A 13,765-nucleotide genomic window follows, 5' to 3' on the forward strand; every position below is an offset into this window, starting at 1 on the left:
ATGTCTGTTTGTATCAGTATTTTCCTTCGGTATTTTATATGTATTTTCAAGTTGGCGGTATTTTGTAAACTTTAGAATTCTTTATATTTTTGCAATTTTAAGTTTAGATGCATAAACATCCGCAGTCTAATGATTGTCATTGGAACTTTGCCTTGAAATTGACTTTCAAAGGCTAACATACACTGCTGATCAAAAGTTTGGAATCAAAATTTAAGACACGAAGATTTAAAAAATTTCTTAAACTCAAAATGAGTCAAGATTCATAGAAAATTATTTAGTCAATCATTTACCACAGAAACGATTATTAAATTAGCAAGAGATTCGATATAAATTCAACTATAAGAAAATGAATCCAAACTTTTGACCTGTAATGTATTGTACAAATCACGTGAATTTTCAATCATTAACACGTTTGTTGTCCGGGAAGAAAGCTTCCGAAATTATTAACTCGTAGTTTCGCTCATAGAATCAATACATAACAAACAACAGCAATAAAGAAACAAATAAACGATAAATATCTTACATATAAATAACAGTGTCGATTTAAGGACCTAAATTTCCGCATTAAAAAAAAAAAACGTTTCGATGAGAGGACAAATACGAAGTACTCTGATCCATATATAGCTGACCGAACAGTAAACGTGTCAAATACTGACCGAACTCTGTATATTTCCAATAACGATACTTCTGTCTGACGCAATACCGTCTGATACTACTTGAACTGCGCGCTCTGACCAATTTAAATTCGCGCTACTGGAAATACGGTAAACGCTGGATGTTCCACTTGACATTCGTAAACATTCGTGTTCAGGTAAGCGTGTGGATCGCCGAAGATGGCTTTGAAACACGAAAATATTCGTAGCCATGACGTTTTAAAAACGGGGAGAAAAACATTTCGCGCCCCTCTGTGAAAAAGTGCTCGACGATTAAACGTCGATAGAGGAATCGTAAAATTGCGAATTGTTGTTTACTCGACATTAAGAAACGAAACCTTATGCAGGGTGTTTTAATATACGAGACATATTTTAGCGCTGAATAGGGAATGAGATTGAGAAGGTTTAAATAAAAGGAGCTGTTTTATTATAATCTTGTTTTAGAATTTCAGTCATTTTTAAATTTAATTCTCTTACTCTCGATATATATATATATATATATATATATATGTATATGTATATGTATATACGTGTGTATCTATCGTTAGAAGCATTATGAAAAGATCTAGAAGAATTAAAGGCATATCTTTTTGTCAAAATTGAAAATAATTGTTTCAAGGATTTTAGCACAATGTAAAGTATGTTCGTACTGTTATACTTATACATGAAATTAAAACAAATATATATATATTGTAATTTTAGAAGGATCAAATGGAATATACGATAATATTATTTTTTTCATAAAATTCTTTTATCTTCTTTGTATCCTCTATTCACCACCTGAAACACGTCTCATGAAACAACCCGCATAATTGAATCCTGTCGACGACATTTGTGCGATATTGTTCTGGTCTCACATCGTATACAATTGTTTTACGCACCTTATGGTTGTACGTACGTGTTATGGATTTGTGAGCATCGTGTATGATCGGACAGAAAAGAGCGATTTTCTCTATCGTTCCTCGCGTAGCTGCTCTATGTATTACGTATAGTGTTGAGACGGAAGAACGTAACATGTGTGGTTGTTTGATCTTGTGATTGTGATACTAGATCGTTTCATAAGTCGTGTTCTTGTAAATTGCTGCTTTTATTCTAATTAAGAACGCAGTTTTGTCTAAACCAATTTGTAGATGTCACTTTTTATTGAAATCTGGAAAATATATGTATATTAATCGTTTAGTTTCAAATGAATCGAGGATGAATGTATATGGATAGTTTCTTTGGATTAGATCGAAAAATAAAATAAAATAAATAGTATTTGTACTGAATATAAATTGATATTTCCATGAAATAAAAATCCAAAGATCTTTCCTATAAATTACGAATCGATCTATGAATATTATTTCCTTTTATCCAAAGTACTATCGAAATTAGTATTTATTAAATCAGTAGATGATCGAAGACTTATGAAATGATTCGATATTCGATGTTTCCACAAGCAATTTCTGTTCCCAATATCATTCCCAAAAATTCTAAAGCTGCTTCTGGAAACCTCGACAAGATACTACGAGTAAAAGTGTTATATCTATGTGTGGCATATCGAAAGCGAGTCGCTTGCTATATGTATATGGCGATTAAAATTGAACAGTGTCAAAGGACAGACTTACATCGGGTGTTAACTAAAGATTATCTATTTGTGTTTCTAAATTTACTCTCCTAAAAATTATCTACCTATTTCATTAACTATTATCAATCTTGTCGATTTACAAATTTCCATTAAACTATCGATAAAAAAGTGAACAAATTCATGATTCAGAATTTTTCGAAGAATATTATTATCATTCTCGATAGAAAGTATGTAATTCCAACCAAGTAAGATTAGAGCTTGCCGCGGATTCTGATTTGCATCGAAGGAATCGTAAACAAGAGGTCGACGGTTTTAGTGCTCCGTAGTATTGCCGTTTTGTGCTCGAGTGTACTTGTGTCTGGCTCGAGAATCAATTCACTCCGTGATAAAGTGTCTGAATCTTGAAAGCGAATGAAACCCATTGACTGCCAGTGTTTTCGGTGTATACGGAATAGGGGAAGAAACTTGGTTGCATGCACGCCGAGGATCACCAGGATTGCACTCTCGCGTTCTCTGCTTGTTCGATAAGAATTTTCCATTCATCGAATTCTGCATGATTGCCATGCGACAATTTTTTGCCTTATTTCAAAACGAGAATGGTGCGGTGCACAAATTTTTAGATTCCAGATTTTTTAACCTTATAATTTCGCATGTTCGACACTTTACGTCAATTTTTCTAATCGCATCCGAATACGAGTATGGTGCGAAAAGAAAGTTTTTAGGTTTTAAATTATTCGAATTTACCACTGCGTATAATTATCGTTTGGCGGGAAATTGTTTAATCTCATTTGAATGCGGGAATAATGCAATTTGATATAACAATTTTCCGTAAGAAAATGTACATGGAAGAAATATCGAAGAAAAATTCTGTTGAAGAGAAAGCAAAGAACCAGAGAGATGTTTTTAAAAAGAGAATTACGAATTGCACTCGCGAAAGTACAATCCTGTAAAAAGGTCTTGAATGATTCTGCTCTGGCAATGTATGCGAAAAACGAAGGCTTCCAGTTCCTCCAAATATACCGCAAAGAAAAGAACAGTTTAAAGCTGACCGAAGGGAACAACTTTCAGAAACACGTGGAATAAAACATTTAACCTTATAAAGACGATTGATATTATTCCACATACTTTCAAAAAATTTCAATTCCCCTAAAATTATAAAAGATATAATCAAATTTCTTTTTAATGGTATTTTTTCAAATTAGGTATTTCAACTAAATTGAAATCGAATCAAGGAGCGTTGATTAAATTTTTTCTAAATATTTCGAAATTGCAAAGAGATATTAAAATAAATTTTTACATTGCAAAATATTATTAATCTACTATTACAAGTATCCAAGCAAAGGAACAATTTTTTAATATTATGGAATCGAAGGATATTAATTAAATTATTAATAATTTTCATAATTTTCATAATAAATAAATTAACAGTTCAAGCAAAAAGATAATGCCGAATATGAAAATACCCATCGAATATCAAATAACTAAAAAGATTATTCTACAATCACTCTTTTACGATAATGGAAATGTCTCGATTAATAACAAAAAATATCATAACTCTTCTAATATTGCTTTAAATTCTCCCAAAAAATCTTTTGGAAGCATTCAGGAATATCTATCGTCAAATCGAAAAATTTCTCAATAACTTCTATTACTTTTGCTTCTGTCTTCTATGCATAAATGAGAGTGCTATGATCAGTATGATCGTGTCCGAGTGTGTAATCGATCATGATCAACGAGAAGTCGTGAAAGAATAGATGGTTAGAATAGAGAGTTAATCAGGAACGGTTCAGCGACAGCTCATTAGGGCGGGTTTCGATGGTGTACGATAACGAAAACTCGATGGCTAGAATTTAGGTCGACAGAAATACAAACTGTACACGGTTTCGAGTGTTACCTCGGTAGGCGAGTAGTATACGTCTCTGCTAAGTAGTGGTAAGTAGACAGAGCCGTTGACAGACGACGAGAAGTAGTTATTACACATACAGTCAAAGATTTACTAAGTATCAGGTTATACGTATACGTTCACGTGGGTTGAACGAGGCAAATGGATATAGTCGGACGCGATCGCGTTGCGATAAAGAGGGTGTGTTTGATCTCTGGGCGTGTTAGTGAGTGTAATTTACATGGTAATGAACTTCAGCGACAGAAATAGTTGAAAGAAGTACAAGAGACTTTGAAAGTCTTATGGTAGAATAGACAGAGCGTTTGATTTTTACTAGAATGATTACGGTTCGAATCTTGGAATGTTAGAAAAATTTTAGTACTTCATTTTCCAGTGTTTCGTTGGCTATTATAAAAAGAGAATATTAGTGTATATAATGATGTCGCTGTTAAATATTGTATTATATTTAATGAATTTAGTGTACAGTTGAATATCTTAAAAGTTAATGTAAAATAGTGGACTTGAATTCTCTAGTTGTAGAATAATGGAAATGAATGGTTGTCACCATAGAATAGTAGTGAGATTGGTGAATACTAGTAGAACTGATAAACAATAGAATATTGACTAATTGTAAACTAAATAAATAATTGTCATTACAAAATAGTGAAATCAAGAGATAGTAGAGCCAATAATAACAGAATTGTGACGAAATGAATGAATAGAGTTGAAATCAAGAAAGAATTGAAATTCCCAATTGGGTAAAAATGATCTTTATCGCAACGTACAGCGAAAACGACTATACCAAATCCCCTAAAAATTTGTAGGGAACGATCTTCGGTAGTAGAAAGATACGATAGACGAACAGACTATAATACAAGAAAAGAGGAAATCCGCGGTAGAGCGGATCAAAAGTAGCGATACACAAGTGTGTTATGCGTCTACAAAGAAGCGAAGAGAGAGATAGTTTCGTGAGAAAGATATATAGTACAGCTTCACTGCAAATTCGGTGGGCAACGACGAGTAAAGCTCTCTACCTTTCAACAGTAAACACGCTCCTCATGGCTGCGCTATGGAGGTTCGTTCGATTGCCGCTTATAACACGAGCTTTATATAAACATAAATTTAATCCGGATCCTTTTGCACAATGAGATTAATTAACGTTACTGAATATATTAACGATAAATAGTTATAGCAATTCTATTGCCTAAAAAGCTTTTTACTATTTAACAATTTTCGCGTCAAATAGCAAAGTGAAATTATCCGTATAATTTCATTATCAAATTTGTAACTTGTAAAATTTTGTTAACAATGTTGGTTCAATTACGCAAAGAGACCCAGGAAGATCTGTATCCTTGAACAAATTTCTCGAAACATCTGTAAGAATTGATTAAACGAAATAAATTTCGCTCAAATATATTCCAAATCCATTGTATCCGGTTGAAAAATAATATATAACAGTATACGAAGAATTTATTGCAAAGGAAAAAGAAAGTTTTGACGGGTAGGAAAATAAACCATTATAAATGGTAGTCTACAAAGTAAAGGCTGTCGCGCAATCGACGAACCTCCGCGACAGGTTTACCAATATGCACATGTATATACACATGTATGTCTATCGGTAATCGGGGCACAAGTGTACGCAAATATAAGGTGGATCGTAGCTGGAGAGGGCAAAAGGTTGAAAAGGGGGGAGGGACGGAGTAAAGCAACGAGGGGGATACTTAACTACTCGAGCTATTGTCCAACGATCGATTTGCACGTGAGCAGGAGTACTATCTCTCTAATAATAGGCCGATATGCGCGCGCAAGTGCCTGCTCGTGATTTCGTTACGTTGCAAAGGGACCACGAAGAGATTTTTTTATCGAATTTCCAGAAAAAACCATTATACCCATACACGAGCTATATTTACTCCACTTCAATTAAATAAAAAAGAGAACTGTCATATAAATAACCGGGGAGACGTAACCGACCGAAAAATTATCGTCGGTTTCCAAATTATCTAAGGGTGGATATTAAGGATTTAATCAATTCGCAGAATACAGGGTCGTTAAGAAAGGAATGAATGGTTCCAACACTTTGCAGGTAGAAGGAAAATTGTCAAAGAAATTGAAATATATCTTGAATTAGCTTACGAACTAATACAACAGATATATATCTTCAACAATTTTTTTTTTTAAATTTTTTTTTTAATTTTTTAAAACGTTCAAAACGTTTGAACTGTCTATTTTATTTGTAACGTATAGACTGTGGATGTTTGTGCAGTTATGAGTTACAAACAAGTATAAATGTGCAAGAATGAACGAGAATTAATAGAAATGCGTTATTTTCGACATTTTGTACATATATACCAGTTTCGTATCTTTCTTGCATACTACCTATATTATCTTTACGCTCTACTGGTTCCACTTTGATGACGCTGATAAAAATAAGAATAGCAAGAAGGCTAATATGTATAAATAATTTTCTTTTTGAAACACGACTATCGTTTGCAAAAAACTTCGTTACACCAAAACTGTTGGTCTTGTTGATCGATTCTATCGAAGAATTCTCTAAAAAAAGAAAAAAAAAATAGAGAATTATAATATCCATAAATCCATAAACATCCACAATCTAACGATAACCCTGTATATCCACTTGCTATCCTTTCCACTATTGTCCCATGACACGTAAAAAGACAAACACCGGAAATGGTCTAAAAACTGGATTCTCGACCGCCACGATAGGCGTTTCGACGATCGAAAAGCAAAATGTAAATTCGGGTGCAATTATCTTCGACCGAATCCACTGGGGAAGGCCACTCCGTTTTGGATCTGGCGGTGGCAGTGAGAAATCCAGTTATAGCCGCGCTTCAGGCGCGAGTAGAGCGGTAAATTCAGATTCGATCCATTAGCGGAATCTCGCTGGGAGAATTAACTGTCCCGGTTCAGGGCTCGAACAATTAACGAGTCCAAAAGGCTGTGAGCAGCCCGCGCCGCGTGTACGCGCGGATTACGCGCGCTGAATCGTGTCGAGCTGATCGAAAGCGATCGTCGTTCGATCATCGAAGGTAACTTTGGGGCCAGGCTCGAAAACTCCAGGTTACATTAGAGTCGACGAATAGTGTTACTCGATCCTGGCCTCTCGCGACATCGCCAATTTCCGATAGCAAGTTCGAGTCCAAACGGATCTCGAATCTATTGAACCGTGCTACTGGCTGCATCGATTCTTTTGGACGCTGCAATTGCCATGAATTCGTGCACGAGAGAATTTTGAAAGGAAGTAATTATAGTTGCGAATTTTAGTGAAATTTCAAGGAAATTGTCGGGGGGATGTTAAATCTATTTATTTCGAATTTTAGTGTTTTCCTTTTCCAATACTGATTGCCTCGAACAGTTCATATTAATCATATTTTGTTCTATGGTTTTTACTCTAATTGCAAGGGTGGCGTTAAATATTTCTAGGAAAAAGTAGGAGAGTTGATAAAATACGTAAGCTTCAAAATAAACGCGATATTCCTTGTATTCTCGCTGTAATGCCTAGAAAATTAATCATAGTATTTTGTAGAATTGAAAATGTGAAACACGAAGGAATGATTCCAAATATTCCATCGATCTCAAAGTATCAATTTACAGAGTATTTCTCTTTCCATAAACACGAAAGAATGAATTTACGATACGTTAAATCCATCCTTTGAAGATTCACCGCAATTATCAGTATATCGATCCCAATATTCCTTAATTACCAAAACAATATTTACTAGTAAACATAATATAAAATGTTGTGCCTCAAAATTTCACTATCACTCTCAAGATAACAACTATAATACCTCTTGGTCAGCACTAAAGATCGATGACAGCCTTCATAGAGCCATCCCAAACTCTCAACTCGTTAATAAAGATAACAGACATTACAGTGAAAATTTTACTCTGATCTCTTCGATCAGCCACGCAGCATTCCAAGCGTACACGAGGGTACGAAACGTACCAAAGACACGAACACAGAAAGAGAGAAGTTGAGACCGCGGGAGGCACCTTCTCGGTGCGGCCAGGTTCCTAAAAAGATTCGTGACACTCGTGGGTGGCATAAAATAAGATACCAAACTGGGTGCACGTATCTGAACGATCTTCTAGAACGAGGATCGTCTCCCTATAATTTCGGGGAGGGGGTGTTGTGAACCGGGGACAAAACACACGAAAAAGAGGGGGAGGCTAGAAGAGAAGATTTTCTTTTTTTTTTTTCTAGAAGTGACAGAGGATTTCTGGGTGGTCCTACCTTTCACGTCATCGTCCTCGATCGTTGTGCTGCTGTCGGTCGATTCCTTCACCTGAGAGCCATCGCCCTTCTTCGTGATGATGCTCCGACCTGGAGCACGCAGAGCGTTTCAGTAAATCGGCATTGGCTTCGTTGGATAATGAGCGGAAATAGTGATTTCAGAGATAGACAAAAGTAGAGAGAGAGAGAGAGAAAGACAATAACAAAGTGAAAGAAAAGAGATTAGAATAGTTGGCAGAAGTAAGGTTAGGCTGGTGGATGTTTGTGATTAATTTTTGTCTCAAGGACGGACCATAGCGAGAGCACACACTTTGCACGAGGCGATCGCAGGATCGATTTTGAGGATTTTTGGAGGAGTAATTGGGATTTGTTTGAGATCGAAGAAGGTTGAGTTTCTTTTTTTTTTTGGTAGAAGTTCGGAGACAGTTTTGGTGAAGATTGTTTTTAGCGATCAAGATAGACATGTGTCTTTAGAGGAGGATAGAGAATTCTTGTTGATCCAATAGATCGTTCGATTACTTGTTAGGCTGATTGGAAAATTCTATCGCTAGGTTTTAATTTTATTTGGGAATTTTCATAAATTGCAGCTACATAATACTGATTTACATATTTTAATTGTCGAAACATGAACTATGGAAATTGACTGTTGCTGGCAATTTCACGTAGAAAATGTCTGCAACGGAAGTCGTAGAATTTTAATAAAATAAAAATTAAAGATTCAACGTGCAATCACAAGACGACAGAAGATCTCATAAACAACAATGATTATTCTATTAAAAATCAATCAATAATATATAACTAACATTAATACGAATTTTATATTGAAGATTAATTAACGGAAATTCCAGTTAAAATAATTGATCTCTTTCCATTCAAAGAACACAGGCAATAGAATTTCCTAATCAACCTAGATAACGGAAAAGCTGTGAAACAATCGTCAATGAAGTGCATAGAATGACATTCTACTTTGAAATTTCGAGAAATCTGAAATTGTGCTGAAGCGTAGCTGCCATCAACAAGTGCACATTTTCGTATCTTTTTCTTGTAAAAATAGCGAGGCGATATAAAGAAGCCGGAAGAAAATACGTTGAAGAATTGATCGAACGGCTAACGTCGTTGAATACGATCTTGTTTGGGCGCTTCCTTCGAGGAACAAGAATTATTCTATCAGAAGCCGTTCCCGTGGAAACGCGCTCTAAAGAGCAGTAAATGTCGCGGTGAGATTGGAACGAAGTTGAGGCAACAATGGGGGTGAGCGAATGGGAACCACCTATCCTCCATTTACGTGCTTCCTCCTTTCTTTCTTGTTTGACAAAGGACGCTCGTTGATTATGGAACGTCGTCAGAAAATTAAATGTTACAACGATGCAGCAAGAATTTTTCTGTAGAAAGGAGGAAACGTCGTACAAATTCTTTTGAAGGGTACAGAAAATTTCTATTTTAACCCATTCGAGACCGATTTCTAATTGAAAAAATATATTATTAGCTATTATTACGAGGTTTCAAGAGTCGTGATGTTGTATCACTTATTTTTTTTTTTGTATTGGAAAATGTGATTTATTCAGAAGATTCTTTCATTTCTTGATATTAATGTTTCTTAATTCTTTTATTTATTAATCCTTATTTATTTGGATTAGTCGCTTCTTTGTCAGAAATATTTCTAAATACCAAAACAACCGATAATAATTAAAATGGAAAACTCGTATCAAAGGAATAAAAGGATACGAAATAAGCTTCTAGATAAATTTTAGAAAAAGTTATCCAAGAGCCTAAACTTGCACCGTTGTAAATTTAGAAAGTTTCTGTGAAAAATTAAAATTACTTATTTCAATTATTTGAACAATTAATTTTGCATAATATTCTGTGTAATATTCCTTTTAGATGATTTATTTCTCCGACTGCCGACTGACAATGATAACACGAGTTTCTTTCGTGTGATGTAAGTGGCGCGTCACCAGGGTTTCGAATGGGTTATGCAACGAAATTTCACACGAGTATATCTCGATCGCTAGAATGAATTATAGAGTTGAAATTTGAGAAAGAATCGAGAAAGTATAGAGAAAAAAGACTTCTAGGGGGGAAACCTTCGACGTCGAAGAAACTTCGACTTCGTTCGGTTCCCAGAATGGTCGAAGCGATGTCGACTTTCCATCGAGATCGACGTAACGATACTTGTAAAAGCGTCTGGTGAAAGCTAGTGTCTTTAACAACTCACCTTATCATGTTATAATTAATAATACATATAAGGACACGTACCGTTAACTATCACATCTTCAAGGCAATGAAAATTTCTCATAATTTAACCCTTCCAGAGCCAATTATATCTCTTCTTGGAAAAAATTACTTTTGATGAATTATTACTAAACAGAATACATTTCTTTCAAAGTATTTCGTGAACTAAAAGTAAGATTGTTTTCATGGAAAACAAATATTTTTATTATCTATATTCTACTCATTCTACTCATCGATCATGAAAGGGTTAAAATTCAAAAAAAGAAACGATTCAACTGACTTCTATCGTTACATCGATCTGGTTTCTACAACAAGAAGATCCTCTATCCAATCGTCCATGCTATCTAATCACAGTTCCACGTTTCCAAAAGATTCGTCAGGCAGGGGACTTTGAAAGACAGACAAGAAATAATCTTAGATGATTATTAGATCTTAACTAAGTAACAGATCAAGTAATCTAACTTTCCAGAGGCAGAAGAAGCTAGATAGAAGATGGATGCAGACCGCACAGGAGAAACGAAGAAGAAGAAGAAGAGACAAAGATGAAAGAAGACGCAGAAGAAAGGAACAGGACAGAAAACATGAGAGAGTGAAGGAGAATGGTTTTTCACAGGGTTTTATGGTGTAGAACGTTAAAACAGTGCATCGTGTTCTGCATGCGAGACAAATATCGTGATCAGACAAAATTGGAGCAACTCTGCCGATGCTCTCAAGACGACGTATCGGTGCCAGGAGAAAGGGAAATAAAAAAAACAATGGTCTTCTCGTCTTTACCTTCTGATGGCTCCTCTCGAGAGCTCGGCTTCGTTCCGTGCCAGCGAAGCGTCGCAACGTTTCACAAAAACGAAAGAAACAGGGAACAGAAAAGAAAGAAAAGAATAATGGTACCATAATTTGCATGCTGAGCGGCGTGCGTTTGCGTGTCGAAATAGTTTCATTTTTTGGGGGTAGAACATTTTTGCGATGGTGTCGTGGCGAGTTAGGATCGACAGGCCAGTTCTTTGGCGGTTTTTTATTCGATTTTTAATTGCTGTATAATTCGTGTCATAGTACGTGTCCGATGAAAACGCTTTTATCAAAGATTAACTTTCGATAGTTTCATCTGTGTAATATATTCCTCGTGGCTTACATTACTGTATTTCTCAGCTTGTTCGCGGTGTAAATTGTGAAACCAAGTGCTATCGATCGTTGACCAAATTAATCGTTGAGCACCTCAAAATAATTACAATCGATTAAATGATGCTTTAACGGAAAGTTTTACTTGAATTACTCAAAGGTGATACAATTAATCTACTTCTGAAATAATACAATTATTTGATCAAATGAATTATTAATTACTTCAAGTAATATTAATTGCAACATTAATCGATTAAATGATACTTTCAGGTAATGTACCTTTTCATGAATCGTGTTACCATAAATTGATACTCTTTTTCGTCGATTGATATTACGATAAAAACGTAGCTATCCTAGTCCGCTACAAAAATACCATAGCCAGTTGATCAAATTATTCATAAATTACTTCAAGCAATATTAACTACAATAGTGATCGATTAAATGGACATTAAAGAGCAATCCTGCCCCGTAATTTGAATTACAATAAACTGCTATCTACCACAGTTTTCATGGTCGAGCCATTCCACGATAAATAATACAACAGTTCATTTGCCCTACAGATAACAAAAACGCAATTCTCCTGAAACCACTGGCTGATAGGAATATCATGCTAAAGAATTCATCGGTGAGTGTCAATTTATGGTAACTCGTCGGTGGGAGCATGGTGGTTTCTGAAAGCTTCTACGAGGTGTGTCCTAACCACTCCCCTAACTCATAAAAAAAAGAACACCGCTTAACCTTGCTTCCACCTTCCAACGAGCGCCTTCCCTCCCATCCTATCCAAAATTCATTACTCAACCCGAATTGAAACGGCCGTTATCCGGAAGCTTTCACGGGCTTCACCGGTGCTCCCATTTTTTTCAATGAAAACTAAGGAAAAACATTTGTACGTAGATAGGAACCTGGGAAATAACAGTGGCGAAAACGCGCGATTCTTTCCGCCCTCTCGTCACGAAGGGCGAAAAGAAAAATTGAATCACGCGAGAGGACGCAATTATTGCGAATGTGCGAGTCGCCTCGAAGAAGGCGAATCGTTCTTGTACGCGCCTCTTGGATAATTTACCGCTGGGAAATGTTGGGAGGAAAAATGGCGGGAAAGGATGGAGGGCACTCGGTTCCGACGTTGGTATAAATATAACGAACGAAACTCCTCCCTGGCGTATAATATCCGTGTACTTTCGGGGTTGAACTCGAGTTACCGGAAACCTCACGACTTCCACGCGGTCCGCACGGTGTTCTTATCTACTTCCGCCACCAGGCTTCGCTTCCGCCGAGGCAACACCGTTTCGCCGTTTCCTATGATTTTATCCTTTCCTTTATTTTAATGTGCTGTCTTTTTACTACGTTATTACGGCTAGTATCGTGTAATTGGTATTACTAGTGAATTAACGTCAAGGATATAACGTATAATAAATATAATATCGCGTATGATTGTTAGGGGCATATATAAGGCACTTGTATAATTGTCCGTAGACACGAAAATTGAATTTGTTACTACCTTGAACTTCTTTCCTCTGAATTTTCATTTTAATGACAAAGCTTTGAGAAGTACGTCGAGATGTTCTTCGATTTTTTGAAGGATTAGCCAATAAACAAAAAGACTCGCATATAAACCCAATTTGCCTGTGAAGGATTAATTATTGTAGTAGTATTAATCAATGTAGTTAAACATCCTATTAACATCGTACTTGTTTTGGTTTGGAGATTGAAACAAAGTTAAGGTATACTTCTTATGATACTGATCGAGATTTTATTCATTCACGTAACAGGCGTAAATATCTAATTGATTTTAAAACATCGTTATATATTCTTTTCTTATTAAGTAAGAGGATTATGTACTTAAACAAATGAAGTAGAAAAGAAAAAATAACACAAGTAAATTAAATAGCAAAAAGAGATACCGGTCGATTTCAAAACGATTATTTTATCAAAAATAAAATTCATAGAAATGAAATTGTACGCATTAAATTTTCTAAAAATAGTTTCTATCATATCTTTGTAGAAGCTTATGTCTCCTATATGTGAACGCGGAGGGATATAATGGGAAATAACACTTCCACCAG

General features: G+C 35.5%; 1 protein-coding gene across 36 annotated transcripts in view; it reads right to left on the minus strand.

Moving 5' to 3' along the window:
* The window catches only part of CaMKII (Calcium/calmodulin-dependent protein kinase II), a 157,649-nt gene that overhangs the window by 37,178 nt on the left and 106,706 nt on the right, over positions 1 to 13,765 (minus strand). For 25 of the 36 annotated variants that reach the window (XM_069116922.1, XM_069116941.1, XM_069116923.1 and 22 more), the window contains exon 11: positions 8,355 to 8,444. The exons of the other annotated variants lie outside the window; for them this stretch is intronic. In XM_069116922.1, coding sequence (XP_068973023.1) covers positions 8,355 to 8,444 — 90 coding nt within the window. The remainder of the gene's footprint in view (positions 1 to 8,354; positions 8,445 to 13,765) is intronic. 36 annotated transcript variants of the gene reach the window in all.

This window comes from Bombus flavifrons, chromosome 7 (assembly GCF_040668555.2).
Source record: "Bombus flavifrons isolate JBK064 chromosome 7, iyBomFlav1_principal, whole genome shotgun sequence".
Lineage (NCBI taxonomy): Eukaryota > Metazoa > Arthropoda > Insecta > Hymenoptera > Apidae > Bombus > Bombus flavifrons.